Source organism: Heloderma suspectum, chromosome 2, assembly GCF_057233095.1.
Source record: "Heloderma suspectum isolate Gila_16-S chromosome 2, 16-S_ref, whole genome shotgun sequence".
In the NCBI taxonomy this organism is placed as follows: domain Eukaryota; kingdom Metazoa; phylum Chordata; class Lepidosauria; order Squamata; family Helodermatidae; genus Heloderma; species Heloderma suspectum.
Genome location: NC_139459.1, coordinates 337,981,197 through 338,009,166, shown reverse-complemented (window position 1 = coordinate 338,009,166; position 27,970 = coordinate 337,981,197). Strand labels below are relative to the sequence as shown.

Genomic DNA, 27,970 nt, shown 5'->3' with positions numbered 1-27,970 from the left:
CCCCTAATGTAGTGCAAAACGCTTCAGTTGCTTCAGAGCATAGCCCGTTGTATGCAAAGATTTTCCCTTATAAATTGGGGTCGGGGGAGAGGCGAAGCAAGCCTCTCCCTGGTTTCCATAGAGACGCCAAACAGCCGTCGGGGAGGTTGTGGGGAGGAGCTGGGCCCGCGCAGGCGGGAATGGGATACTTCTTCGGATGCTTCCGGGGCCTGGGGAGGTGGGCAGTGGGCTAGAGGGAAGGGGGTTGGAGTCGGTCTCGGGCCGGCGGGCTGGGCGGGCGGCTGTGGGAGCTGAGACGCAGGGTAGTCGCTTTAGAGCAGCAGCAGCAGCAGCAGCAGCAGCTCCCCCGCATGGAAAGGAGAGCTGCTTGCCGCGGCTGGAGTCTGTCCGGAAGCCCCGCCTGCTCTTAGTGGTCTGTGATTGCTCCTTGGTTTGAGGGAAATGCCCTTCGCACGCGCTCAGAGGCGCTCTCTCCTCTTTGCTATGGTTCCCTGCGTTTCAGGGATGAGTCCTGGCTCAAAGCCTTGTGTGTGTGTGTGTGTGTGTGTGTGTGTGTGTGTGTTTTCGTGGGAACATTGCATGTCCTTGCGGGATGTGTTCAGTGCTGGGGGGGGGGGTGGCAGAAAAGCAGCTGAGGTTATGGGAATTGTTTGTTTCCATTTGGGAAGGGGAAAGTGTCAACATACAGAACACCTAGCCGGAGGGGAGGGGAGGGGAGGGGGCGTGCAGGCATGTCTACAGTGTTATAATTAAACTGCTTAATTTTGCGAAAATTAAGAGGCTGGCCCCAGGCTCTACTGCCAGCCTCCCCAACCAACTCCCAGCATCCTCCCGCACATGTGGAGGGCACCAGCTTGGGGAAGGCTGATCTACTTCCACGCATGCCTGAGGGCTGGCTGTGGTCACTCAATGAAAGAAAAGGCTCTCTTTCTCTATATTCCTGAAGAGAAACCATATTAGTTTCAAAATGACACAAAAATGCAGGGGCACTTTTGGGCCAGCTCAAATGATACTGCTCCCACATGAGCACCACTATAGAGCTTCTGGAAAAGGTAGGTCTCTCAGCAGCTATTGGTCCTGATAGCCAAATAGAACCCACGTGTTCTTTGCAGGAGTAGTGTAGAGGCCTCCTGCACTGCTAAAAGCCCTTTCAATTTTCTTTTATGGAAAAATTGGTCACTCTCCGATAGAAGGGAATGGGCAGCAGCTGGCCGTTGTATGCTGCAGATGTCCGGGACTCTGCTCTGCCTTAAGCTCCTGTATGGGATGCTGATGTGGGGAGGGGGAATCGATTGGTTAGCTGCAACAGTGAGCTGTCACCTTGTCCCTCCCAGGTGGCTGTGCAGTGCGCCATGACTGACATACCTGTTTGCTGTGAGTTGCTGTACAGGCAGTGGAGCTGGCACCAAGAATATGCAGGTGAATGGCTCTGAAGCTGCTTGCTGGTGGTGATAACAGAGCTTGCATTTCCCAGCCAGGAGAGCCAAGATGCAAGTTTTGTGCAAACAACCGTAGTATTTTTCATATGTTTATTGTTTCAGCGATTCTGATTTTAAAAGGATTTGGGATTCTTGGCCATGATTTGGGGAATGGAAGGAGGAAAGAATCTGGAGTTTGGGGCTAGATGAATTTGTAGGGAGCTATAGAAAGCTGGCCAAACTAATAAAGCGTCATCTTCCTGACCATTTGCAAGCCCTGCCTACTTCCTTTCTGGCATTGTTTATTTCACCAGACTCTACCCATACATTTACAAGCTTTTGTCTAGAGCTGGACACTTGTGGGCTTTTTAAAAATGAAAGCTAACTTTGCCAGGATGAGAAATACTCTGCTAGGCATCAGATTCCTAGTTTGTGTAACAGCTGCAGAGAATCCATGGGGGATATGCTCAGCCCTGCCAGCTTAGTTTTTAAGAGGTTGCAGTCACACATAAAATGGTGGGCATGCTTGCCTTATATTCCGAACACTATCTGTCCATCTACCTTAACTGGTAGCAAACGCTATACTGGCCCAGGAAGCCTTTGCAAAGGTGCTGAGATGGGATGGCAGTCAAATAAATGTAGGTGCCTTGTGTATTCTCTGTTACTACTACCTTGAGGCAGAGCTGTTGCTCTTCTTCACCACCAGCTCAGGTGTGTCACATCTTCTCTGCCAAAAAGGATTCTGCCTTTAAAAAAAGAGCAAGACCTAGGAGAAACAGATTACAGGAGTTTTAAATTCATTACTCTGCCCTTTATGGTGTCACATGCTGCTGCTTTCAGAATAGGGCAATCCCAGGGAGTTTGTAGGGCTGCACTCCTTTAGTGTCAAAGGACCCTGAACAAGCTCAGTATCTTTATTGGTCTCTCACAGGTGGGCCCAAAGTGTAAAGCAGGAAGGGACAGTGACACTGGAGGGGGCAGAAGGCCTGGAAGAGGAGGTAAGATAGCAGCTACTCCAAGACAAGTTTGTTTCCCAGGTCAGAGAGGTGTCTTAAGGGCAAAGACTCCACAGACAGCTGGCTTGATTCTATTAGCCCTCCTTCATCCTTCACTAGGGTCAAGCTCTTGCTCTAAATAAGAATTTGGTTGTCGCCCATGCTGCCATAGCTCTCCTAAGCTTGGAGGTGTATGTGAATAGGACAGCTTTCCCTAACCTGGTGCCCTCCAGATGTTTTGAACTACAACCCTAACATTCCTGACCATTGGCCATGTGGGCTGGGGCTGATGGGAATTGAAGTCAAAACATCTGGAAAGCACCAGGATGGGGAAAGATGGAGTAGGATCATGAGCCAGGATTCATTGCCTCATCCCAGTCCTCTGTGTAAGCAGAAACTGCTTCTGCTTTATGGAGTGCTGCTCTAGAAATCCACTGATCCTTGTGATGGAGGGACTGCTGAGAACATGCTGTGAGTAGGAATAACATCATGTTGCAGGGCTTTGGATCGTATAGTTTAGAATTATCTTGTTTTTTTACATGCTATTAGTAAAAAAGAAATGATTATCAGGGGAAGGGATCTTTTGAGCTGACCCATTAAGATTGTTTTTACATGAAAGTCCTGCAGTAAGGGTGTACTAAATCTATTTGGTGGAAGGAGTCTAGGCTTCAGAAATTATGATGGCCTGAAGAAGAGTTTTGGACACTCAAATCTATGCAGACATCTGCATTGACAAAACTGTATCTTCGGTTAGGACAGCTTACATCTGCTTTGCATCTCCTGTACGAGTAACAGCTGACTACTTCAGTCTAGGCACCCAGACTCTTCTCAGCCAAGCTGTAAGGGGCCAGATCCCATGACCCCTCAAGAAAGTTGGCACAGCCTAGTGCAGAGAGGGTTAAGGGGGTGCACAAGACATTGCGATTTGGGCAAGATGTGGCCTGAGGACCACCAGTCAATCAACTGTGGAAAGTGGGAAAACATTCATAGAATCATAGAATAGTAGTAGGGTTGGAAGGGGCCTACAAGGCCATCGAGTCCAACCCCCTGGTCAGTGCAGGAATCCAAGTCAGGGCATCCCTGACAGATGGCTGTCCAGCCTCGTCTTGAAGGCCTCCAGTGTGGGAGAGCCCACCACCTCCCTAGGTCATTGGTTCCATTGTCGTATTGCTCTAACAGTCAGGACGTTTTTCCTGATGTTCAGCTGGAATCTGGCTTCCTGTAACTTGAGTCCATTATTCCATGTCCTGCACTCTGGGATGATCAAGAAGAGATCCTGGCCTTCCTCTCTGTGACAACCTTTCCAGTACTTGAAGAGTGCTATCATATCTCCCCTCAGTCTTCTCTTCTCAAGGCTAAACATGCCCAGTTCTTTCAGTCTCTCTTCATAGGGCTTTGTTTCCAGTCCCCTGATCATCTTTGTTGCCTTCCTCTGAACCCTCTCCAGTTTGTCTGCATCCTTCTTAAAGTGTGGTGCCCAGAACTGGACACAGTACTCCAGATGAGGCCTAACCAGTGCTGAGTAGAGGGGAACTAGTAATTCCCAGGATTTGGAAGCTATGCTTCTATTAATGCAGCCCAAAACAACATTGGCCTTTTTTGCAGCCACATCACATTGTTGGCTCATATTCAGCTTGTGATCGACAACAATTCCAAGATCCTTCTCGCTTGTAGTGTTGTTGAGCCACATATCCCCCATCTTGTAACCATGCATTTGGTTTCTTTTTCCTAGGTGCAGAACTTGGCATTTATCCCTATTAAATTTCATTCTGTTGTTTTCTGCTCAGTGCTCCAGTCTATCCAGATCACTTTGAATTTTGTTTCTGTCTTCCAAAGTATTAGCTATCCCGCCCAATTTTGTGCCATCTGCAAATTTGATCAGCATTCCCTGCACCTCCTCCTCCAAGTCATTAATAAAAACGGTGAAGAGCACTGGGCCCAGGACTGAGCCCTGCGGTACCCCACTCGTTACCTCTCCCCAGTTTAAGAAGATCCCATTGATAAGCACTCTTTGGGTCTGATTCTGTAGCCAACTGTGGATCCACCAGATCGTTGTCTCATCTAGCCCACTTTGAGCTAGTTTGCTCATCAGGATATCATGGGGCACTTTGTCGAAAGGTTTGCTGAAGTTGAGGTATATTATGTCTACAGCTTTCCCACAGTCCACAAGGGAGGTTACTTGATCAAAAAATGAGATCAGATTTGTCTGGCAGGATTTGTTCTTGACAAATCCATGTTGGCTTCGAGTAATCACGGCATTGTTGTCAAGGTGCTTACAGATGGATTGCTTTATCATCTGCTCCAGAATTTTCCCAGGGATTGATGTCAGACTGACAGGTCTGTAGTTCCCAGGTTCCTCCTTTTTACCCTTTTTGAAGATAGGAACAACATTAGCCCTCCTCCTGTCATCTGGCACTTTACCTGTCCTCCATGATTTCTCGAAGAGAATAGACAGCGGTTCTGAGAGTTCTTCTGCCAGTTTCTTTATGACTCTAGGATGCAGTTCATCTGGCCCTGGAGATTTGAACTCATTCAAAGTAATTAGGCGTTCCTTGACCATATGCCTGTCGATCTCAAGCTGCAATCCTACCCCTTCAGCCTGTACTTTGCCTTTGCCGGGGGGACATAGACCCTCTTTTGGGAGAAGACTAAGCCAAAGTAGGAATTGAGCACCTCTGCCTTTTCTTTGTCATCTGTTATCATTTTACCATGCTTATTTAATAGCTGAACCACCATTTCTTTCCTGTCTTTTACTATGCACATAGCTGAAGAAAGCCTTTTTGTTGCTTTTAGCCTCCCTTGCTAACCTCAGCTTGTTCTCAGCTTTAGCCTTCCTGACGCCATCCCTGCAATTCTGTGCTACCTGCCTGCACTCTTCCTTTGTTGCTTGGCCTTCTTTCTACTTCCTATATGTGTCCTTTTTGTTTTCAGGTCATCCCTAAGCTTTTTGTGAAGCCACATTGGCTTCTTCTGTTGTCTTCCACCTTTCCTTCTTGTTGGAATTGTTTGTAATTGTGCCTTGAGAATTTCCTTTTTTAAAAGCTCCCACCCACCTTGGACTCCTTTTCTCGTTAGCGTCGCTTGCCATGGGACCTTACTGATCATTGTTCTGAGTTTAGTAAAATCAGCTTTCCTAAAATCCAGGGTATGCATTTGACTACACTCGGCTTTTGCTTCCCTTAGAACTCAAGTATAACATGGTCACTTTCCCCTAGAGTTCCCGTAACTGCTACTTTATCCATTAAGTCATCTCTGTTGGTTAGGATCAAGTCAAAGATAGCTGATCCTCTAGTTCCTTCCTCTACTTTCTGTAGGGGGAAGTTATCTGCCACACAAGTCAGAAATTTCCTGGAGGGGCCATGTTTGGCAGAATTTGTCTCCCAACAAATATCGGGGAAATTGAAGTCCCCCATTACTACTTTATCATGCTTCCTTGAAACATTGGCTATTTGCTTTTCAAAAGTTTCATCCTCGTCTTCTCCTTGATTGGGTGGCCGGTAGTAGACTCTGACCACCAGGTTCCTTTTATTCTTTGCTCCATTTATTTTGATCCAGATGCTCTCGATGGGGCTACCAAGCTCCTCCTCCTGTATTTCTGTGCAGAGATATGTATTTTTCACATACAGTGCAACCCCACCTCCCTTTCTGTTCCTCCTGTTCTTTTTGAACAAGTTATATCCTTCATTTGCTGTATTCCAGTCATGAGAGTCATCCCATCAAGTCTCAGTTATACCTATCAAGTCATAATTTCCCTCCTGTATTAAGAGTTCAAGATCTTTCTGTTTGTTTCCCATACTCTGGGCATTAGTATATAGACATCGAAGACCATGTGCTTCATAGTCTGGCTTTCTTCCTACATGTTTGTGAATACTATTATTGGGCGCTATTAGAGGTGTTCTCTCCCTTGCGGTGCATGAGCCTTCGTCCATTGTTACCCCCAACTTTACATCTCGCTTCCCCGTAGGATTCAGTTTAAAGCTCGGCTGATGAAGTTCTTCATGCTGTGGCCAAACACATTCTTCCCAGCCTTTGTGAGGTGTAACCTGTCCCTTGCCAACATTGAACTACAACTGACTAGTGTGACTGCTGTGCCAACATCTGCATGGGGTTGGGAGTAGCATCACTGCCAGATGACCCTGTGCCACAGTTTCCTGGTTTTAGAAGTACAGTGTGGCTAATAACGCTTCCTTTTGTTTCCTGTTGTGGCCAGAAGCAGAGTCATAGCCAATTATGTGGCTTACTATTAGGCAGGGTGAAGTAATCCATTTTAGGTAACTGATACTTCTGTCCTATGAAAGAGGCAGCAAATTACCAAATATTTATTTTATTATTACAGGCATGATCCACCTGCATATATGGGGGGGGGGGGAGGAATCCCAGTAGGGCTCAGTGGAGCCTTCTTGCTCCTATTTATCCACCAATCCTTGGCCAAGCACCCAAAAGGCTGAGTGCACTGCTGGCCCTTACCTGGAACAGGATGCCCATGTGGCACCATGATGACGGGGTAAGGCCTCTATTTGGATTTTCTGTTCTAGGGTCCTAAAGGACTAGGACTTTCTCAAGTAGAGAGCCAGGTTCAAATAAGTACACACAAACAAGTTTAGAAGGACATATTAGCAAATATTCTTCGAGATACCCTGATCCAAAGGTTGTTATTTTCTTCAGCAGCAGCAGCAAGTGTTAGACCTGCTCAGGCTTTTTTGTATGTCACCATATGTCAGAGGAGGTCTACACTCCACTGATGTGGATTAGGGCTATTTGAACCCCCTCTTTAAGAAAACAACATTCTTTACCCAACTGAGTTCAGTTGGCAGATTGACGTCTGATGGAGATGATCCCCCCAGCGTTGTCCGTACACGTCTGCAGCCCACTCGCCGCCAGCCATCTACTGCTCCCAATACCAGCAGATATAGGTCAGAAGGTGAGTGGCCAAGATGGTGCCAGGGCTGGGGTGGTGTCCAGCTAATAGTTACCCCCACTGGATAATACTTATTCATGTTAGGTACATCAGGCATTGGTGCTCTCCTCACCCCTTAGAAGAAGGCCTCCGCATTTCCATGAGATTCCCCCTCTGCCCTGCCAGCAACCAAAATCTTGTTCAGAACATAAGAAGAGTCCTGCTGGATCAGACAAAAAGCCCATGTTTATGTGCTGTTTAATCATATTTATGTGCTGTTTTTATCATTGTCTATTGTTTTGTATTCTATGCTTATAATGTACCTGTACAACACCTAGTGAACTATAGTTATTTGGTGGACTCCGGGTTATAGTGCCCACTCGGCTATGGGACCTCACTGGGTGACTTCTGGCCAGTCACAGACTCTCAGCTCAACCTACCTCACAGGGTTGTTGTGGTGAGGATAAAATGGAGAGGAGGATTATGCCTTGATTTTCCTTGGAGAAAAAAAGGCAGAATATAAATGATATATATGAATGAATGCATGAGTGAATGTTTACTAGTACCCATCAATAGCCTTCTTCATCAATTTGGCCAATTGCCTTTTAAAGTCATCTAGGTTGGTGGCATTCACCACATCTTGTGGTAGCGAATTCCATAGTTCAATTATGCGCAGCATGAAGAGGTATTTCCTTTCTCCCACCATTCATGGTATTATGAAAGAGGGTGAAAACGTCTTTTTCCACTTTCTCTGCACCATGCATAGTTTTATAAAACCTTATTGTGTCCCCCTTTATTTGCCTTCTTTTGAAACAAAATAAAAGCCCAAACAGTGTAACATTTCCATGTAGGGGGGTTGATTCTGCCCCTTGATCATTTCGTTCCATCAGACTCTTACACCTCAGTCCTGTAATTTACTTACCTGGCTGAGGCATGCTGGGAGTTGTAGGACCTTTTCTCCTTCTAAACACACATAAGATTGTGCCTTAAGATTTATTATTGCTACCTGTGTAGACTGGCCTTTATTCCTGTCTCACAGAATGTCCTGACTGTTAGTAAAAAGTGGGAAGGTGGGGGGATGAATTCTGCAGTGCCTCAGCCAAAAAACACTGTGTCCCATTGCATGAAATAGATACAAGAGGTCATGAGTACGGGATGCCTAGCCATTCCTCCGGCTCTCCATTTTCTCTCTTTCTCCAGGATATACAGTCTCTCTAACAGATGGACGCACACAACATACCTTCAACTTTTCGTTCAACCCGGAGCGCCTCAAGCATGCCAGGCAGTATGTGGAGAGGGCCATCAAGGTGATGGATGCTGGGCTCAATGTGCCTCTCTCTTTAAGCCTCTGCCTCCTCTGTCTCCTCACTTTAGGAGCATTGCCACTGAGGGGGGAAGTCCTGTCTAGCCTCCCTCCTGCACTGCAAAGTGACTAATCCCACCCCGCTTTCTCCCCCTGATCTCCAGCAAAGGAAGATCTTCATGCTGCATGGCCCTTACCCAGTGATCCGGAGACGACTGCTTGGCAGGGGTTGGGTGGAGAGGAAATTTCCCAAGTTGCCCAAAGTTGCCACTAAGCAAGAGCGCGTCCCTGATGGGGAACATGAGGAAGATGGTGATGACAGTGACGTGCCTGACGATGGTAAGCCGTGCAGGAGCTGTCTTCTGCTGGTTTTCTTTTTCTTCTACCTCTGTACAAGCTTAGTTACTTTGAAAGTTCTGTGTAAAGCCACAACATGATAGTAACTATGTTTTTCTACACTTTGGCAACAAAGTAGAGGAAACACAAATAGTTGAACAGCAAAAGAATTATGCTTGTGGATACTGCAGAAATTAAATCGTGATAAAATTTCAACAAGAATGGACTGTTGGGTTACAAAACACAAAAGCCCTTACATCTCGCCTGGTATTTTTTTTCATCATATGTAACTGATGCAAAAGCTAACCAAGTGTTCCCTTATGAAAATTGCCTTGGGGTTTGGAAGGATGGCAGAGAAAGTTCAAACCTCCCCCACCCCACTGCTGCTAGTCTGTAGCAAACCCAAGATCTGAGTGCCTTGATAAAACAGTAATGCAATATCACTGTGTACTACTTCCCCAATTTAACCCTCTTCAGAGAAAGCATTATGCAACTTAAATTTTATACAACTATTCTAGAGTTGTTTCTTTTAAAATGTACGTTGGTTTTAATTATTCCTTTGGGGAAGGTCTTGGGTCAGTGGTGGAGCACCTGCTTTGCATACAGAAGGTCCTGGGCTCAATCCCCAACATCTTCAAATAGGGCTGGGAAAGATTCCTGTCTGAACCCAGGAGAGCTGCTGCCAGTCAGTGTCGACAATACTGTGTCGACAGTTCATCAGCCAGCCATGGCTGGCTAGGAGATGCTGGAGTTGTAGGACTTTTTTCTGTCAAAACATGCACAGGGTTGCACCCTGAATATAATTAGGTACATGGAGGTCAAATCAGTCCATCCTAAAGGAAATCACCCCTGACTGCTCATTGGAAGGACAGATACTGAAGCTGAAGCTCCAATATTTTGGCCACCTAATGCGAAGAGAAAACTCCCTGGAAAAGACCCTGATGCTGGGAAAGATTGAAGGCAAAAGGAGAAGGGGATGGCAGAGGATGAGGTGGCTGGATAGCATCACCGATGCAATGAATATGGACTTGAGCACACTCCGGGAGAGAGCGGAGGACAGGAAGGCCTGGCGTGCTATGGTCCATGGGGTCACGAAGAGTCGGACACGACTTAACGACTGAACAACAACAACAACAACAACAAGTTCTTGCCACTGATACCACCGCCAAAATCTTATACAAATGTATTTGTGATTATGGCATTGTGGATTTACGATTTTATCTCAAACATCAAGGCCATTTACAAAAATTCAAATATTGGAGAGTTTAAAATATTTAAGGTAGTGAATCTCTTTTAAAATGCCTGAGTGAACAAATAAGTTTTTGCCTGGTGCCTAAAACACACCAAAGTCAGCACCAGGCAAACCACCCTAGGGAGGGTATTCCGTAACTGAGCCACCACCACCCAAAAGCCCTCTGTCTTGTAGCTGTAAATCTCAGCTTCCATAGAGGTGGTATTCAGAGGAGGGTGTTGGCTGATGATCATAGTGTGTAGACAGGCTGATATGGATGGAGGCACTCCTTCAAATATTTCGGTCCTATGCCAATTGTGTGTGTGTGAAAATCCATTATTGTAGCTCTCCCACTTCATGTTTTCCATGTTTTTCTTTCAGATGAGGAAGAGGAAGAAGAAGATGAACAGGATGATGACACTGATGGTACCTATAGCCTCATGGTTAGTTTAGTGTAACAGGGTGACCCACCCCTTACATGCTTATTTATTTTATTATTAGGATTTTATCCTGCCCTTCCGCCACAGAACTAAGCAGTGTACATGGTGTCCCTCCCCCCCCGGCCCTAATTTTATCTTCACAAAATCCCGGTGAGGTAAGTCAGGCTAAGAGATAGTGACTGGTCCAAGATTACCCAGTGGACTTTGTGGCCGAGTAGGGATTTGAACCCTGGGTCTCCTCAGTCCTAAGCAGGCTCTCTAACCTAGGGGTCCCCAATGTTTTTGGACCCATGGGTACATTTGGGAATTTGAGAAACTGCTGTGGGCACCACCACAAAATGGCTCCCATGGAGGATGTGGCTAGTTACATAATGGCTGCTGTGGGGGGCCTGGCTAGTCAAAAGTGAGCTGAAGAGATGCAGAGGAGATAAATAGTGAGGCTACAGCCTGGGAGAGAAGAGGAAATAGCAAGGCAAAAGGGTAGAGGAGAGAGCAAGAGCAAGACTAGAATCTAGAAAGGGAGAGAAAGAAGAAGGCTAAGGATGGGACAGGGAGCAAAATAGCGAGGAAAGAGGTTGGGGAGAGAGAATTAGTGAGGCTGGAGACTGGGAGTGGGGGGAGAGAGAGAGCGCAAAGAGGAAAGGTCTGTGTGGGCAGAAGATTGGGTGGGGCCAGTAAGCAACTCTTTCATTTTCTGCCTGCCTGCCAACAGCTGATCTGCAGCAGGTGCAGCTACAGGAAAGAGAGCCTGACACCCTAATGTTTTTCAAGGTTTTTATTCAAAATGATTTTTTGAAGGGGACAGGGAGTGAAGAGCTTCCTGGGCGCCACTGGAGGTCCCTGCAGGCGCCGCATTGGGACCCCTGCTGTAAGCACTGCAACACGGTGTCTCTCTACTTGGTCATCATAGATCCTCCTACTACATTCTTCAGCATCACCTACCCTTATTTCATCTCTGCCTATCACCAATTCTTGGCACTTTCACCCAGTTCTTCCACCCAGTTCTTCCACCCACCTCCCCCATCTTTTACCAACTGTTGTGCTCTTGCATTAGGCTTCCACACTTACTATTTGCCGTTCCTCTTTTGCTGGCAGTCAAGGTTGGTTCGCAACCAGACCCCCTACTTCATCTGGACCAACCGGCGTGATGTCATTGACTGCCGTTTCCTGCGCAAGGACCAGATGATGAATCACTATGCCCGGGCAGGCACCTTCACCACCAAGGTGGGCAGAGTCCTGTCCATACATAGCTGGACCACACTAGCGGAGTGTGTATGGCATTATGAGGTGGGGAAACGTATCTGAATCCAGGGGAGTCCAGAAATCCAGCTGCTGCAGCAAAGGTCTCCCCTCTCTCTCAGGTAGGGCTGTGTCTTAACCTGCGAAACCTGCCATGGTTTGACCAAGCTGATGCTGATACATTTTTTCCACGGTGTTACCGTCTTGGAGCTGAAGATGAAAAACATGCCTTTATTGGTGAGAGCGGTTCACAACACTTCCTTTCGGTGGGGTGTGGTGGGGTGGCGGGTGGGAAGAAAACGCCTTGCCTCTAGAGCAGGTGTGGGCAACACCTGGCCTGCAGGCTGCATGCGCTCCTCGCCACCCACTGGTGTGGCCCCCACTTCCCCTCCATTTTTAAAAATGTACAAATGAAACGGCACTCCCTAGCAATCACAAGCGCTAAAATGGACAAATCTTGCTTGTCTGCAAACAAGCAAGATTTAACCCTTTTAGCACTATGGAGTGGTTTGCCACCAGTTACAGCAGTAAATGGGTGATTTTCTTATCTTCCTAATGTGGCCCATGGGGGGTGTTGGGGGAAAATACCCCCTGGACCTCCTGCAGTTGCCCGCTTGGGATACTTTGGGATTTGGCATCTCTTACCTTTAATGCAGGGAAAGCCAGAGTCCCATCATGCTCTAGGGCAGGGGTGGGCAGAAAGTAGGTCTCCAGATGTTTGGGGCTTCAACCAGCCAGCATTCCTGATCACTGGCCATGCTGGCAAGTGCTTCTGGGAACTGAAGTCCAAAACATCTGGAGATCTATGTCTGCCCACCCCTGCCCTAGAGCATGATGGGACTCTGGCTTTCCCTGCCTTCAAGGTGAGAGACACCGTATCCCAAAGTAAAGGATTGTCATGTTTGAGGCATACATTTTACATTTGTGGTATGTGTTAGTGCACAGGTAGGCAACCTGGCGCCCTCCAGATGCTTTGGACCACAACTCCCATCATCCCTGAGTATTGGCTATACTGCCCGGGTCTGATAGAAGCTGCAGTCCAAAACATCTGGCAGTCACCAGCCTGCCTACCCCTGTGTTAGTACAACAGGGAGCCTTGTGACGGTGTCTTCCAGCTAACCATGGTAAGACCAGGGCAGGACTGTTCCCTCGGGATTCTCCAGGGTAGCAAAGCTGATAGGACCACGAACATTTTCACCTTACTATTGGAGAAATTGTGGGACTCTCAGTTCTTTGCCCCAAGGTTGTTCCTTCGATTGATCATCCTGTTTGTGGATGGGCAATTTGGACTCACAGTCGTTTCCTTAGGGGATGATTCTCAGCTGGTTCTGCTCTCTGATTTGGAGTGGATCTAGCTTGGTTTTTCAAGAGCCTAATAAAGTCAACATAAAGAAGTGTTTGACCTTCTTATTCAGCTCTTTAAGTATTAATATCCTAAATAGCAAAGAAAAGGAACATCTCACCAAGTGTTTTGAAGTCCTTCAGGAAAATTAGGTGGATGGGATTTCCTCCTAGCAAGAATTGGCTGAAAAACACTTTATATAGTTACAGGCACTAATAAATCTTTCTATTACACAATGATAATTTCTCCCTAATTGCTTCCCCATCTGCTAGACCTATTTATCTCTATCCTGCCCCAGGATAGGCAGGAAACAATTATTTAAAAATTTGTTGTTGTTCAGTCATTAAGGTGTGTCCGACTCTTCGTGACCCCATGGACCATAGCACGCCAGGACTTCCTGTCCTCCGCTCTCTCCCGGAGTGTGCTGAAGTCCATATTAATTGCATTGGTGATGCTATCTAGCCATCTCATCCTCTGCCGTCCCCTTCTCCTTTTGCCTTCAATCTTTCCCAGCATCAGGGTCTTTTCCAGGGAGTTTTCTCTTCGCATTAGGTGGCCAAAATATTGGAGCTTCAGCTTCAGTATCTGTCCTTCCAATGAGCAGTCAGGGTTGATTTCCTTTAGGATTGACTGATTTGACCTCCTTGCAATCCAGGGAATCGTAAGAGTCTTCTCCAGCACCACAGTTCGAAAGCATCGATTCTTCGGCACTCAGACTTCCTTATAGACCAGCTCACAGCCATACGTTGCTAGTGGGAAAACCGTAGCTTTGATTATACGAATCTTTGTTGGGAAGGTGATGTCTCTGCTTCTTACTATGCTGTCTAGGTTTGCCATAGCTTTCCTCCCAAGGAGCAAGTGTCTTTTAATTTCATGGCTACAGTCACCATCTGCGGTGATCTTGGAACCCAAGAAAATAAAGTCTGTCACTGCTTCCATTTCTTCCCCTTCTATATGCCAGGAAGTGATGGGGCCAGATGCCATGATTTTGGTTTTTTTAATGTTGAGTTTCAAACCAGCTTTTGCACTCTCCACTTTCACCCTCAACAAGAGGCTCTTTAGATCCTCTTTAAATGTTGACAGAGCAGGGAACTAAGGGGAGAGGAGGGAATGGAGATACTTACTGCTGCGGGTGGGGATCTTGCCACAGGGAAACAGCTGCCATGCCACTAGCAGCAAGTATGACTGGAGCTTGAATGGGCATTTCCCTAGAAACTCTGCCAGTCCTTGTTTGACCTGCCTTTTATTGAGTAAAATTAATCCCTGTGAAAGAGGGTGCTTCCAGACAGAAGGGTCCTGATACTAACAGTCAGAAGGCATTCTGCAGCTCTTCTATCTTTTTTTTTCCTGAACCGATTGGGAAAATACAGGATGGTTACAGGTACAAGACGACATTATCTGAATTCCCTGTAAAATTCTGTGAATGAGGCAGGGTGATGGTGTCTTAAAAGCCTCCTCTGGAATCATCCAGAGTCACTGTTTTTATTCATCTGTGCATTAATTATGTCTTTTGAGTCCTTGGGATAGGGTGAGTATAGAAGCTGAAATAAATTCATCCCTGGACAAAGAACTGGGAGTTATGTGTTCTCCCTCTTTTTTGCGGTAGAGGACTTCCAGCTCACTGCAGCCAGGAGCCTTCTCAAGGTGGTGGTGAGACAATACTGGAACGAGCCCCCTTTCATGGCAGCACTGGACACTGATCAGAATGAGCTACCCAATGCACAGGTGTCTTCAGGTAAGTGCACCTGGTGGGAGCAATGGGCCTTGGTTATAAGCTTTCTTGGAAAGGGCTTCTTCATGCCTAGATTAGGTATCCAGGATGTTACCTGGGACAAACGGGATGATCCCAGGCTGTAATACAATTTCTTCCTCAGGGCTTTGTTTTTATTCTGAGACATTCAAGCAGCCCTTACTTGTGGAAAAATAATCCTTGCTAAGAGCTTAAATTTTGAATGGGTTTGGATCAAGTGGTTTTCTTCAGTGTAAAGACTTCCAATAATTTAAAGGCAGTAAAAAGAGGGTAAAAATAAGCCAGCAGCATTCAGCCTACCTCCTGTATCTTATTCTTTGTTTCTTTCATTTGTATCCCACTTCTCCTCCAAGGAGCTCAAGTTGGGCTTTATGGTCCTCCCACCCCTATTTTATCCTCACTGTTATGCTGCTCAGCATAACAACAGTGCATTAAATGATCAACATTTGACTAGGAGGTACTACTTCCTTATCTTCCTCTATTTTAATGTCTCACTTCTTTACTTCCCTTTAAACTGTGTCTATGCCCCAAGCATCTGGTGAAAATTGGAAATCTCTGGATAGTATCCTCTGGAATGAAGCTGATGATCTGTTAACATGGGCTGCTTCTAGAACAGCCTTCCCCAACCCAGCACCTTCCAGATGTGTTGGACTACAGCTCCCATAATCCCCAGTGGGATGAGGGAAATTGTAGTCCAACACATCTGGAGGGTGCCCAGTACTACCAACAGGAAGGCATCGGGTAGCTATTCCATCATTTTCTGCTTAATGGAATTTCTGTGGCAAGAAAAAAGATGGAAGAATAGTGAGAAAACTTGGCAGGGATACAAGTGGAAGATGTGGTTGTCTGGACCCCTGCCCCCCGCCCCCGTAAAACTCCATGAATGAAGCAGGGTGATATCGCATAAAAGCCTTGTCTGGAAGCACCGCTGGCTTCTGTGTGCTACCTCCAAAAAAGCAGCCTGTGGCCCTTTTTCCAAGATCTTTTCAGTAGCTGAGGCTGAGCAGTTACCTAACGTGTCTCTGGCTGGACTAGCCATCTTCATGTAGAAGAGAAAACAGAGTAGCAGCATTTGAAATGCAAATGAACATTCTACCTAATTTAGGCTTTATATGCATATTAAAAACTGATTGAAGTGACAGTTGTTTGACATCTTGTATGTGCAAGGGCCCTAAAGAAGTGTGCTTGAGTCTCCTCTGAAGTTGACTGTGGTCCATAAATGCATATGCCACAGCAAATGCATCAGTCTTCTAAGGGGGTACATGATGTTTTGCTTTTGTTAGATCAGACTAACATGGCTACCGTTCTGGAATTCTCTTGCTTAAATGTTGCTAATGCAGTAACCTTCCCCAAACTGGTGCCATCCAGACGTGTTAGGCTGCAGCTCCCATCATCCCCCATCCAGCATGACTGGACATTGTAGTCCAACACATCTAGAGGGCACCAGGTTGGGGAAGGCTATGTAGAGAATTCAGACAAGAAATCTTAACATACAACCCAGCCACAGAGGTGTTAACGTTTAGTCTTGGGAGCCAATTCAAGCTTTGTTTGTGAAAACCACTGGTGCCTCCATTTGTGGCGCTCATGTGTACTGAGGTTGCTTTGATTCCACCAGGCACAGCCTCTCTGTCTTCCCCCACAAGCAGCATGGTGTGCCCAGCATCGTTGGCTCAACAGCCTTTCCTTTGCAGAAGCCAAGCAGTGCATCAGCAGGAAGAAAGGGGCCCTTCTCTTATCGCAGCTGATTGAGATGGCGATACATGCCTGCGAGGAACACTTGAGCAGCCTGAGGCATCAGGACATCGACAGAGAATCAGGATCTCCCCTGCTAATGACAAAGGCACACTGGGAAGAGTTTCTACAGGGCTACTACCAAGTAGTGCAGTAAGTATAGGAGCTTTGGAATTCCGCACCACAAAACCACCACTTTCTGACACCAGAAGGCCCAACCTCACAACTGCAACGTTATGCAAATTTCCCATATCCATGTAAATTTGCATGGTGTGCATGTACTTATTTGGTTTAGCAATCGTTATTTTTCCACCCTGTTTTGCAGAATAACTTTAAGAAACGATGTTTGGTATTCATAGAAGATCTGGGGTTTGGACATTGGCTTTGTAGCTTGTTCCTGACAAAGAGGATACACCAGGCAGGACTGAACCACAAACTTTGTGTCATTATCTTCTCTGCAGCCCCTGCCTTTCTCCTCCCTTCATCTTTCTCCTTGCTGTCTTCCTGCCCTTCCCCTTCCCCCTGAGCATCCTGGGAAGTGTGATCATGTGATCATGACACGAGGGCAACCTACCTAAACTCTGAAGGGACAAACTTCTAACCCAAACAAGGGATCAATAAACTGCACCTATCAGGATTACAACAACTGGGTATGTAGAGAAAAAGACAGGGACTGGGGAACTTGGGGGAAGGACTGGTGTTTGTACTGTGTGAAGAAATTCTATTCCCTGACTGCTGGGTGCCCTAGCCAGGCCAGAAACAGCTAGCCAGAAACAGCTAGTTTCTTTCTAGGCATTTAACAGAAACTCCCTACACACTTTCAGGGTTTCATTTCCCCATGTAATCATGAGAGCTGGAAACTTTGCTCATTTTTTTAAATGGAAAGATTTCAGGCTGAGGAGGACACTAAGTCTGTATAATTTAGATTTATCTAATCTTTATAATGCAGAAATCTATATAATTTAAACCATGTAGATTCTATAAATATTGGCCAATTTTGCTCATATATACATTTTTATGCCTTGACTCTTACCCACCCACCCTGCCCCTCAAAAATTGTAATATTGTTTTGATCTCTCTCTCTCTCTCTCTCTCTCATCATCATCATGAATTGCGGAAAATAAATTGGGTATTTGTGAAAGGTTATAGGGAAATAAATGTTGAACAGAAGGGCCATAGGAATGGGAAACCCTGCAGAGAGGAAGGGACTGCAGCTGGGTATGGAAGTCTCATCCATCTGGAAGTTCCTTCCAGATGCTGTTTTATGTCAGAAACTTTGTAGTTGGAAATCCTCACATATCTTAAGATTTTTCCCTTTGCAGTTGCAAGGGTTATAAACTTATTCTTCATAGAATGGTCATGCTCAGAATTAATTAGAATCCACATTCTGGGATCTGCAGCCTAATCATACGCCTGCTGATTCCTAGGTAGTATTTCCCCCCCACCCACCTCAAACTGTGATTGTGCTTGATGTACAGTTTGTGCGCTGAGCAGTTGCCTGCTCAAACTGAGTAGAGCAGGGGTCCCCAACCTTTTTGGGTCAATGGGCACATTTGGAATTTTGAAAGAGTGTCATGGGCACTCTTACAAAATGGCTACCATGGGAGAGGCTCCCCAGTTCATAAAGTGGCTCCTATAGTGGGCATAGTGAGTCACAACACACTCGTTTCACAGAAGGCAAACCAGAGAGACTAAAAAAAAAACTTGCTCAAGGACCTAAATACAAGGCAGAGGTGGGGTCTGAGCTCCGAAACACAAAACCACTCTTTTGAACCCAATATGCAGCATACCAGCCTGCTAGTTAAAAAAAAAAAAAGTAATTAAAAAAATCTTAAGAATTAAAATAAAAATCAGGAGGGGCAGGGAGACTAGTGGGTACTTGGAGAGGTGCCAGCAGGCACATTGGTGCCCACAGAGACAATGTTGGAGACTCCAGGAGTAGGGTATGATGGCCAAAGGATGATGGGGGTCATTGCTCTAAGTGTTTGTGATTGCAGTGAGGGGGCAAAGATGCTGCAGACAGGAGCCCATATTGAGCGCTGTGAAGATGTCCTGCAACGACTGACAAAGGTCGTCCCACAGCTGGACATGGAAGGTGACCGGAACATCTGGATTGTCAAGCCAGGAGCCAAGTCCCGGGGCAGAGGTAAGAGAAGTGGGACTGCATGTAGAGAGGACTCGATTATTCCAATACAGCATTTCAGGTGAAGACTGAACGATGGGCTTGAGGAGTGCATCAGCCTCGGCTGGACCTCTGAGTTAACATGATCAATAAGGATCCATAAAGGGCTGACTGAGCAGTCCATATGATGTTCTCCTCCCAGTGAATGCAGTGAGAGGGTTATATCCATGGTTAGTTCTACATTAGAGTAGACCCACTGAAATGAATGGAACTTATGTTAGTCATAAATGGGTCTACTCTAATGTAGGACTAACTTTGGATACAACCTAGAGTGTCCTGTGGGGGAGTTCTGTGGCAATTTAAAGGTTAAGACAGGTAGCCTTTTTTCTGTGAAGGGACGATGACCCATGGGGAAAGTCAATCAGGGGGCTGTAGCTAGGGATGTATGGCTTTTGTTAAGGTCGTTCCATCTGTGTCTCGCAGACAGATTGTCGGGTGTCTTTCATTCCATCATCTGCTCACTGACAAAATATGGGTTTTTTTAGGGATGTACAAGAATTTCATTCCACTTGTGCAATTGTGCATTATCGCTAATGTGCATCAGCAGTGTGCATTTGCGATAATGCACATTGATGTGATAATTGCACAACCCACCCACCCCCCGGCAAGTTGAAAACCGATCCAGAAATCCACAGAATCCAGACGATGTGGAAAAAGCCTCTCTACTGTGGAATCCACAGGTCAGATGCATAGAAATCCAAACTCATTTGAATTCGTTGCAGATTTCTCCGACATCCCTAGCTATAGCTGGTGGTGGGAGGAGCCAGAGCCAAAAGTGAGGGGAGTTTACAGCATAGCGTTATCTCTGTCTATCTCTGTGCCACCCGGCATGAAATTAGACCAAGGGCTGCAGGTTCCCCGACCTTGGCTACAAGCTACCTCAATCTGATGCGTTAAATCACCTGGTTTATAGACAGGGGAGGAGAAACGGTTGACTCTAAAGCTAAACAATAAACAGAACTGCAAGAGATAGCAGGAGCATAAATGGTCTGTCGCCTCAAGATACTGTGTTCACTCTTCCATTAAGATTCAGTGGTGAGCCTGTTGCTCAGGGCTAAGCCACAAATATGAACCAGCTCTAAAAGATGCCAGCCATGTTCTGCCTTGCCCGCCTTGTAGCTGTCTGGTTACCAGTGCTCCTGATCCTGGTGTTACGTGGCTCCCACCGTCATGAGCACAACTGCTGGTGGAGGAGGATGCTGAGCTAGAGTCCCTGTCAATTGAGTCTAGAGGTTCGTCCTCAGCAACATAAGTACACACTTCATTGCCCTGAAGAGGGGGGATATGTCTTTTGCAGTCTCTGAGTTGTGGAGGGATCTGTATTGAACTTGGCCTCTGCAGAAAGGGCTGGTGAGCTTTTAGCTCTGCTTTGAATTGGTCTGATCATAGGGGTGTGGGGCTGGACCTCACACGTGTCTGTCGTGGCCATCACAAGTGGGTCTTTTCGAACAGGCATCATGTGTATGGACCGTTTGGAGGAAATTGTGAAGCTAGTGGACTGCGACCCCATGATTGTCAAGGATGGCAAGTGGGTGGTACAGAAATACATCGAGACACCCCTGCTGATATTCGGGACCAAATTTGACCTGCGCCAATGGTTCCTGGTGACCGACTGGAACCCACTTACCATCTGGTTCTATCAGCATAGTTACATCCGCTTCTCTACACAGCCCTTTTCCCTGCACAACCTGGATACGTGAGTTTTGCGTTGTCCATTTCCTCCTTGATTGGATCCAGCTTTGTATTCTATGTGTATGTAAAAATGGGAGAGAGGGTGAGCAATAAATGCGATCAGCTGCCTTGTCAGGACTTCAATAAGAGCTTCTGTTTAATCCACTCACTATCTTAAATAGTTTTGTTGATGTCACACTAAAATCTGCAGGTTTGTCCACAATTGCTATTTCAGAGCAAATAGTTAGTGAACGAACAACTTGAACTAATGTTCTGGGAAAGCCCTGCTTGAAACCTTGGAGAGCAGCTGCCATAATGAGCAGTTTCATAGAGTCGCATAACTCCATTTGCAGCCCGATTTACCTGAAAGCCCTTAACTGGAGATGCCATTTTGATTTATGCAGTATTGCAGAGCAACTTGACAGCATAACATGTAGTTCAGCCTTGTCACCAGAGGAAAGGTATGGGACCACTGAAGGACAGAATATTTACACAGCAGGCCCTGGAGAACCCCAGGAGAGGGTGGCTGGGGGTGGAGAAGAAAAAGAGAGAAATTGAAAAGAGAATGGTGGGGTGGGGGCATGGATATGTATTTAGTAAGGACATGAGAAAGGACTTGGGAGCCTGGGTGTGGCTTCAGGAATAAGGAAAGGGACTGTGAACAACATATAAGAGTGTTTGGGTGGGTGGGCTGAAGATGCCACAGCGTTTTGCGGGGGGTTGTTCAGAGGGCGGTGAGGGGGCTGTGCAGGTGGAGAAGAGAGAAATGAGATCCTTGGGGAAGGAGTAGTGCATAGGAACTCAAAGCAATCATGCATACAGGGAGGAAAGGCCTCTCATTACCATAGATTAATAGATAGATTCAAATGGGGAGCAGCTTAGCAACAGAGCACATGCTTTACATGCAAATGGTCCTGGGTTCAATCCCTAACAACTCCAGGTGGGTCTGGGAAACGCTTCTCTCTGCAACCCTGGAGGGCAACTCCCAGTCAGTGTCGACAGTACTGAGCTAGATGGTCCAATGGTCTGACTCAGTATAAGGCAGCTTCTGATCATGGCTTCGCTGGAATTGAACCCACATCTCCCATGTCCAAATCCAGTATTATTTCCCATTGTATCTGATTGGCTCTCAGTTACTGACCCCATCTTCTTCATTCCAGCTCCATCCACCTGTGCAATAACTCCATCCAAAAGCACTACGAGAACTCCCTGAACCGCCACTCTGAGCTTCCCCCTGACAACATGTGGTCATCTGAGCAGTTCCAGATCCACCTGCGGCAGATGGGGGCACCAGAGGCCTGGTCAAAGGTGATAGTGCCCGGCATGAAAGCAGCGATCATTCACGCCATGCAGACCTCACAGGATTTGGTGGAGTTCCGTAAAAACAGCTTTGAGCTCTACGGCGCAGACTTTCTCTTTGGAGAAACCTACCAGCCATGGTTGATTGAGATCAATGCCAGCCCCACCATGGCAGCCTCCACTGCTGTCACCACCCGACTGTGTGCCAGTGTACAGGAGGATACCCTGCGTGTGGTCATTGACCGCAAGTACGATCGCAACTGCAACACAGGGAACTTTGAGCTCATCTACAAACAGGTCAGTGCCTTCAGCTTTCTCAGCCTCGCGGGCTGGGATGAGCAGCTTGGAGCTGCTTGGCTGAGGTGTCCTTCCAGACTGCCCTATTCAGTTGTCTGCCGCCTCTGCCTCTCTTCTTTTGGGCTCTCCCTCTGAACCCCTCAGATAGCCGTGGGTGTAGATGGCTCACCTTTCTACACTGAGTGTTGCAGGCCAATTAGATTCTAGAATGCCAAGCAGCAGGAGCAGTGGGTGGAGGACCAGCAGAAGGCTAAGGGAGCTCCTTTAGAAGTATCTTCAGCACTTCATGGAGCGGGACAGGAACTCAGTAGCGTAGGCGTGAGTTTCCTCTCTGCAGGGTGCGGCCTGATTGATTTGGGAGACGGTGCCAACCAAGCGCCACTCAGTCAGCACCATACAAACTAGCAATTCTCCTGTGTTGCTTAGCAGTGTGGGGAGCAGTGTGGGCAGTGTGCCTCTATAAGCATTTTTACTTCCTTTGTTCCCTTTGCCCAGGGCCCGGCCTTTTTGCTTCATTGGCTGTTTCCCAGATAGAGAGGGTTAGAGTCAGTGATGCCAGGCTGGCCATTTTGTGTGTGTGTGTGTCATCTTTGCTTTTTTCTGCTTAAGGAGGCCCACCTGTTTGAGAAAGGTATTTAGTTCCAAAACATGGGACTAAAAAAGAACTCATCAATGGAAACTGTGACTTTGTCTGGAACCTGGTTGCTGGTTCTCTCTCTTTGTTTTGATTGAGCCATACAGCCCTGCTCCAACACATAACCAAAGCAGCATCTTACATGCACCCATAATTAAATAGCATCCAGATTCTTGTACTCAGCATGTAAAGGGTATAAGTAACCTAAGAACTGCTTTCTCTCCCAGGTCTTAAATCCCCTCTGAACCGGTGTTTCCCAAGCTGTTGATACCCAAGCCACATTATTTTTCTAAATTAAAATGGGAAGCAAGCTTATTTCTTACAACTTGCACATCTCTTTTATTTATTTACAGCATTTATATACCACTCCACATTTAACAGATTCCAGAGCGGTGAACGTTCTCTTTGAGTGTAAGAGAAAAGTAGGCTGCCAGTTTTAAGGACTTGTGAAAATACACACGCACACACGTACGTATGTACGTACGTACATACACATGTTTTGCTTGTGGGATTCCCATAGACATTTGGTTGGCTGCTGTGAGATACAGGATGCTGGAGCAGGTAGGCCTGGAGTAGGTAGGTCTGATCCAGCAGGGCTCTCCTTATGTTCTTATCTGTCTTCAGAGGAGGCTGATGGGAAGGAGGAAGTGGAGCATCACAGGTCGTTTTTAAACATTTGATTTCTTATAGCATCCTAACAAGTTTTCTCAGGTTATGTTATAGTGTGGCTCAGTGCACAGTTTGGGAATGGCTGCTGTAACCCAGCTCTGTGTCAGACCCAGGTGCATCTCAGAGACTGTTCTCACTTGATGACCTTGTATCCTATCTCAGGGAGCTTTGAGAAATCTTGCATCAGCCAGGGGCCATGGGGATTCCTCCTGCCCCGCTCCTCTCTGCTCAGCTTAGCTGTGCTTGGCACTCTCATCCTGCTTCCTGCTTCTCTCCTCAGGCTGCTGTGGAAGTTCCCCAATACGTTGGCACTAGCCTTGTGGTAGAAGGCTCCACTGTCAAGAAGCCTCGGCCTGCACTCCCCAGAAGCCCTGTCCCAGGCGACACAAGGAACAGCTGTGGCCCACAGCAGCCCAAGGCCCCAAAGCTTATCTACCGGTGCGGTAACCACGGCATCCCTCGTGCACCTACCCCATGCTGGGCAGCAGCTAACAGCAAGACCGCCGAGCCAGCAACCGCCGAGCCAGCAGCCCCCGGAAAAGAGAACAAAGCCCGGGAGAAGGCTCCCTCCAGGAAGGTCCCCTCTTCGGCATCTGTGGGATTCAAGCTGCCCAGCAGGCTCAGACTGGACCCACGTAACAGGAGGGTGCTGATGGCACACAGCATGGCCACAACCACGGTCATCCCTGGGGACAAGGTGTTGTGCCCAGCTCAGCTCTGTGCCAAATCCAGCTCTCAAAAGCTGCCTGTGAGCCCACAAGAATCCACCCTCCATCACACCACAGTCTCCAAGCTCACTGGCGTGGTGGTGCAGGTGCCCTGCGAGGCAACCCGTGTGGCAGGTAGGGAGCTATGCCTGAAGCTGCAGCTGCAGGAAATGCATATTGTCTGTGGGGAGCTGCCGGTCTCCCGCCACCGCCTCTCTTCCTCCTATCCTGTGAGGCCCAGTGTGCAAGAGCGCTTGCAAGGCTTAAAGCACTCCTTTGTGTATAGCATGCCTGTGCCCCCGACTGCTCCGTCCCCTTTGGGCCTGGATTTAGCTTCAACTGCCGAGCTCAATGCCATTAGAGCATCTATGATCAGGAGGCGGCGGCTGAGGAGGGACAGGATCTACCGGTGACTCAGGAGCAGCCCCGGCCCTGGGCTTGTGGCTGCAGGCAGGAATCATGCTAGAGGGGTCTGGGCAGCACTCCCGTGGGGCTACATGTACAGGAAATCATGTTGCTGGGAGCTGGACTCTCCATCCCAATAAAGGACTTTGACGGAAAAGTTGGCCCGAGTGTGAAATGGCAAGGGTGAGCACTAGGTCAGGGTGGGATGGCAGGAGGTAGGATGACTGTCTTTGACACCTGTGTGGAGGGAAGAGTTAAAGCCCAGTGTGGGGGGCAGGAACGGGGATAGGTGCAGCCCATAGACTAAGGGGGCAAGAGAGCTCAGAGATACCAGGGTATGAAAGCAAGGGCTCTGAACCAAGGGGCAACCTGGAGGCGCTTTCTGACAATCATTATGCGAACGGTTGTCGCAAATAGCGATTGCAAGCCAAAAGTGTTCCAACACCACAGGCAGGCACTGACCAGAATGTTTAATTATATGTCTCCAGATGTCAGGAACCATAGACTGATCAAGCAGATATGGGTTCAGTGTTGAAGAGAGCAAGTAACAAAGCATGGTGAATTCAGGCAGAAAGGGTCAAGGCTAGTATATCTGTTCCCAGGCAGGTTTGCCCAAGTGGGAAAAAATCAATAGGTTGTTGTTAGACTGTGCAACCAGCCAGTGTTCTTACCAAAGTGCAGTTTGGCCCATTAATATCGGCTTTAAGGACATCAAGGGCTCAGATAGAAAACTGTGAGAGAGGCAAGTGGCACTCTGAGCTACACTGCCTGCAGTCACATGGTTCAAGTCACTGCGAATAGATGGTTTCTGCTGGGCTGTGACATGGGGGTGGCTTTGTTCAGGGAAACTGTAGAATGATGCCCAGGAAAACCTCAGAAGCCAGGCCAGGAGGGACAAACCTGGGTAACCTAGGGATGGTCTAAGGAAAACATTTTCAGTGCATAAGGATAAAGTTAGATGAGACTGGGGTGGGGTCCTCTTATTTTATTACATGTGGACAGGAAGATGTGGTGGTGGTCTTGTTTGTTGAAATTACACAGTTTAATCTCACAGCTGATCTATTAAAATGTTGGTCTTCAATTTCTGGGTTGTGACCTACATCCAGTTTACTCCACAACTTACAGTGGGTTACATATCTGCACCACCTTTTACATTTCGTTGTTGTTAAGTTTTTTTTCTTAAGTGGGCAGATGAAAAAAGACATGAAGGTGCCACATCTGAAAAGGCTGAAGATAACTGCTCTACCCTAACTGAAGGCTGGGTGCCACCAATACATGCTAGCTGATGCTGGACCCTGTATTTGGGGCTTGATGGCTGTACTCGGTCTCATCAAGGTCCACCGCTGGCCAATTGTGATGCAGCTCACTGGGAGATGCTCAGGCACCATTTCTTCTTGTTTCTCCTTAGCCAAAGGTTTTGAGATCTGCTTCTTTCACTTTTTGAGAACGTTTCATGTTTGACCTCTGTTTCTAGCCAGAAGAGAGCCATCCTTCCTGCCTCCCCTTACTACCTTTTTATCTGCTCTACTGTTTTGGGTTTTGTCACAGAGGCGGGTGCAAAACCAGGTGAATTTGTCTAACCAGCTGGCAGAGGGTTAACTTCAGGTCTCTTGCCAGGGAACTCTGTGTGTGTGTGTGTGTGTGTGTGTGTGTGTGTGAGAGAGAGAGAGAGAGAGAGAGAATTTATATTCTGCACTTTAAAATCGAAATTTTGCACCATGGTAACCAAACTCTTGGGCCTAAATCCTCCTTGTTGCCCACTCCTCCACTTCTGGTATACTGCCAGGCATTGCCCACATATGTTTCAGGCTCTCCTTGCAGCCTCAAGGTCTAGAAACTATTTTTTCAAAAAGATGAAAGCTGAGATTCTCAAAATGCCAAACTCTGTACCCAGTACCAAATTCAGTGCTTGTGTGGTATTATTGTGGAGTTGCCGTACATGGAGGAAATAAGCCAGGAAAGTTTAGGGATAGCGAAGGAGAGCTATCAGCCCTTCCAGTTTGGGAAGAGACAGGACTATGAGACTTGCTGGGCTAGGAAAGAAAGGAGAACTCTGCATCTCCCCAGCAAGGTCAAGGTGGATGCACAGGAGCCCCCTGAGCCCTACAATTTGAGAAGGTTTCCCCAGGCCCTTGGAACACAACTGAAAGTTAGAAGGCAGGAGCTTCAGCTTGTCAGATTAGACAAATTCATGGAGGATACGGCAGTTATTAATGGTTACTAGTCATGATGGCTATATACTGCTTCTGTATACCAGTTGTATACAGTGCTCTTGTGCTCATGTCCTGCTTGTGGGCTCCTCATATGCATCTGGCTGGCCGTTGCGTGAGCAGAATGCTGGACTAGGTTGGCCTTTGCTCTGACCCAGCAGGACTCTTCTTTTGTTCTTACGTCTATTGCCATACATACGGTGCCTTAAACAAAGACTTGTGGAAACTGCCAGAAAAAGTCTCTACCTTGTGGCAACACAGGAAAGCCTGAAAATATGTAGACGGTTGCTGCTAAAATCTTACAGCGTTTGGGTGGCAGTGTGAAATAGTAATGAAGTGGAGGTATTTCACAGACCCTCACCACGCTCCCTGATCCCTGCTGCTTTGGCTCTGTATACCTATTGCTCTCCCCGCCCCAAAATTTACGGGTGTGTAACTACTGACATTTTATTGTGTAAAGAAATTTATAATGGGTAAGCAGTAACACACCATCGTATATACCAAACATTAAATCAAAGACTGAAGCAGAATGTATGAATAAGGCACTAGAAAATTCAAGCGGCAAAGTATGATTGCAAGATATTCCGTTATGGCATGTGTCTTCCTAAGTGTCCCTCACAATTAGGAATGTCTCTAATATAAAAACTGTTTTTTTTAAAGCTGTCCCTTTTTCACTCAAACTCATTCAGTGTCTTAATGGATTGCTGTTCATCTAGATTTCCTCACCACAGCGTCTAATGAGGCTGTTGTAGGCTTCCCACTCTTAAAGAAAAATCCTTTGCCTTTAACAGTGGTGTGACTCAGGGAATCCAACTGGTGAAGCTTTCCCCATCACTGAATCTCTGTTCCATGGGGAGCTCTTACATTTTTTTTTTTTTTACAGTTGCATGGCAGGCAGAATCCCACAAGTGAATGTTTTCTTGAACCAACAAGCATAAGTATATACATGTCAGAGTGTTCAAAACACTTCCCATACATAAATCCTATATAAACTAATGGCAAATTCATTCTCCTGGGATGGATCCTTATGTAGCAAAAACAGTACCATCTATGCACAAGAGGGAGGTATGAGCAGGCTTATGGGAACCCAAAGTTTTCCAGAAGTACAAAAAATCTTTAGAGAATTTTTTTTCCAGAGAGAAAGCCAGGTTAGTTTGTTACAGGAAAAACAACAGAGTCTTGTGGCACCTTTAAAGACTACTACATTTATTGTG

At 46.8% G+C, this 27,970-nt stretch overlaps 1 protein-coding gene across 1 annotated transcript; it reads left to right on the top strand.

Annotated features, from left to right (window-relative positions):
- The first annotated feature begins 142 nt into the window (after nt 1-142).
- On the top strand, nt 143-27,412 carry TTLL3 (tubulin tyrosine ligase like 3). Its single transcript, XM_084840582.1, has 14 exons — nt 143-217; nt 1,335-1,419; nt 2,350-2,416; nt 8,511-8,617; nt 8,778-8,952; nt 10,562-10,623; nt 11,716-11,844; nt 11,982-12,096; nt 14,808-14,936; nt 16,643-16,835; nt 18,680-18,828; nt 20,317-20,560; nt 21,696-22,131; nt 23,715-27,412. The coding sequence occupies exons 2-14, from the start codon at nt 1,414-1,416 to the stop codon at nt 24,552-24,554; spliced, it is 2,652 nt and encodes an 883-aa protein (XP_084696708.1). The 5' UTR covers nt 143-217; nt 1,335-1,413; the 3' UTR covers nt 24,555-27,412.
- Nucleotides 27,413-27,970: the final 558 nt, after the last annotated feature.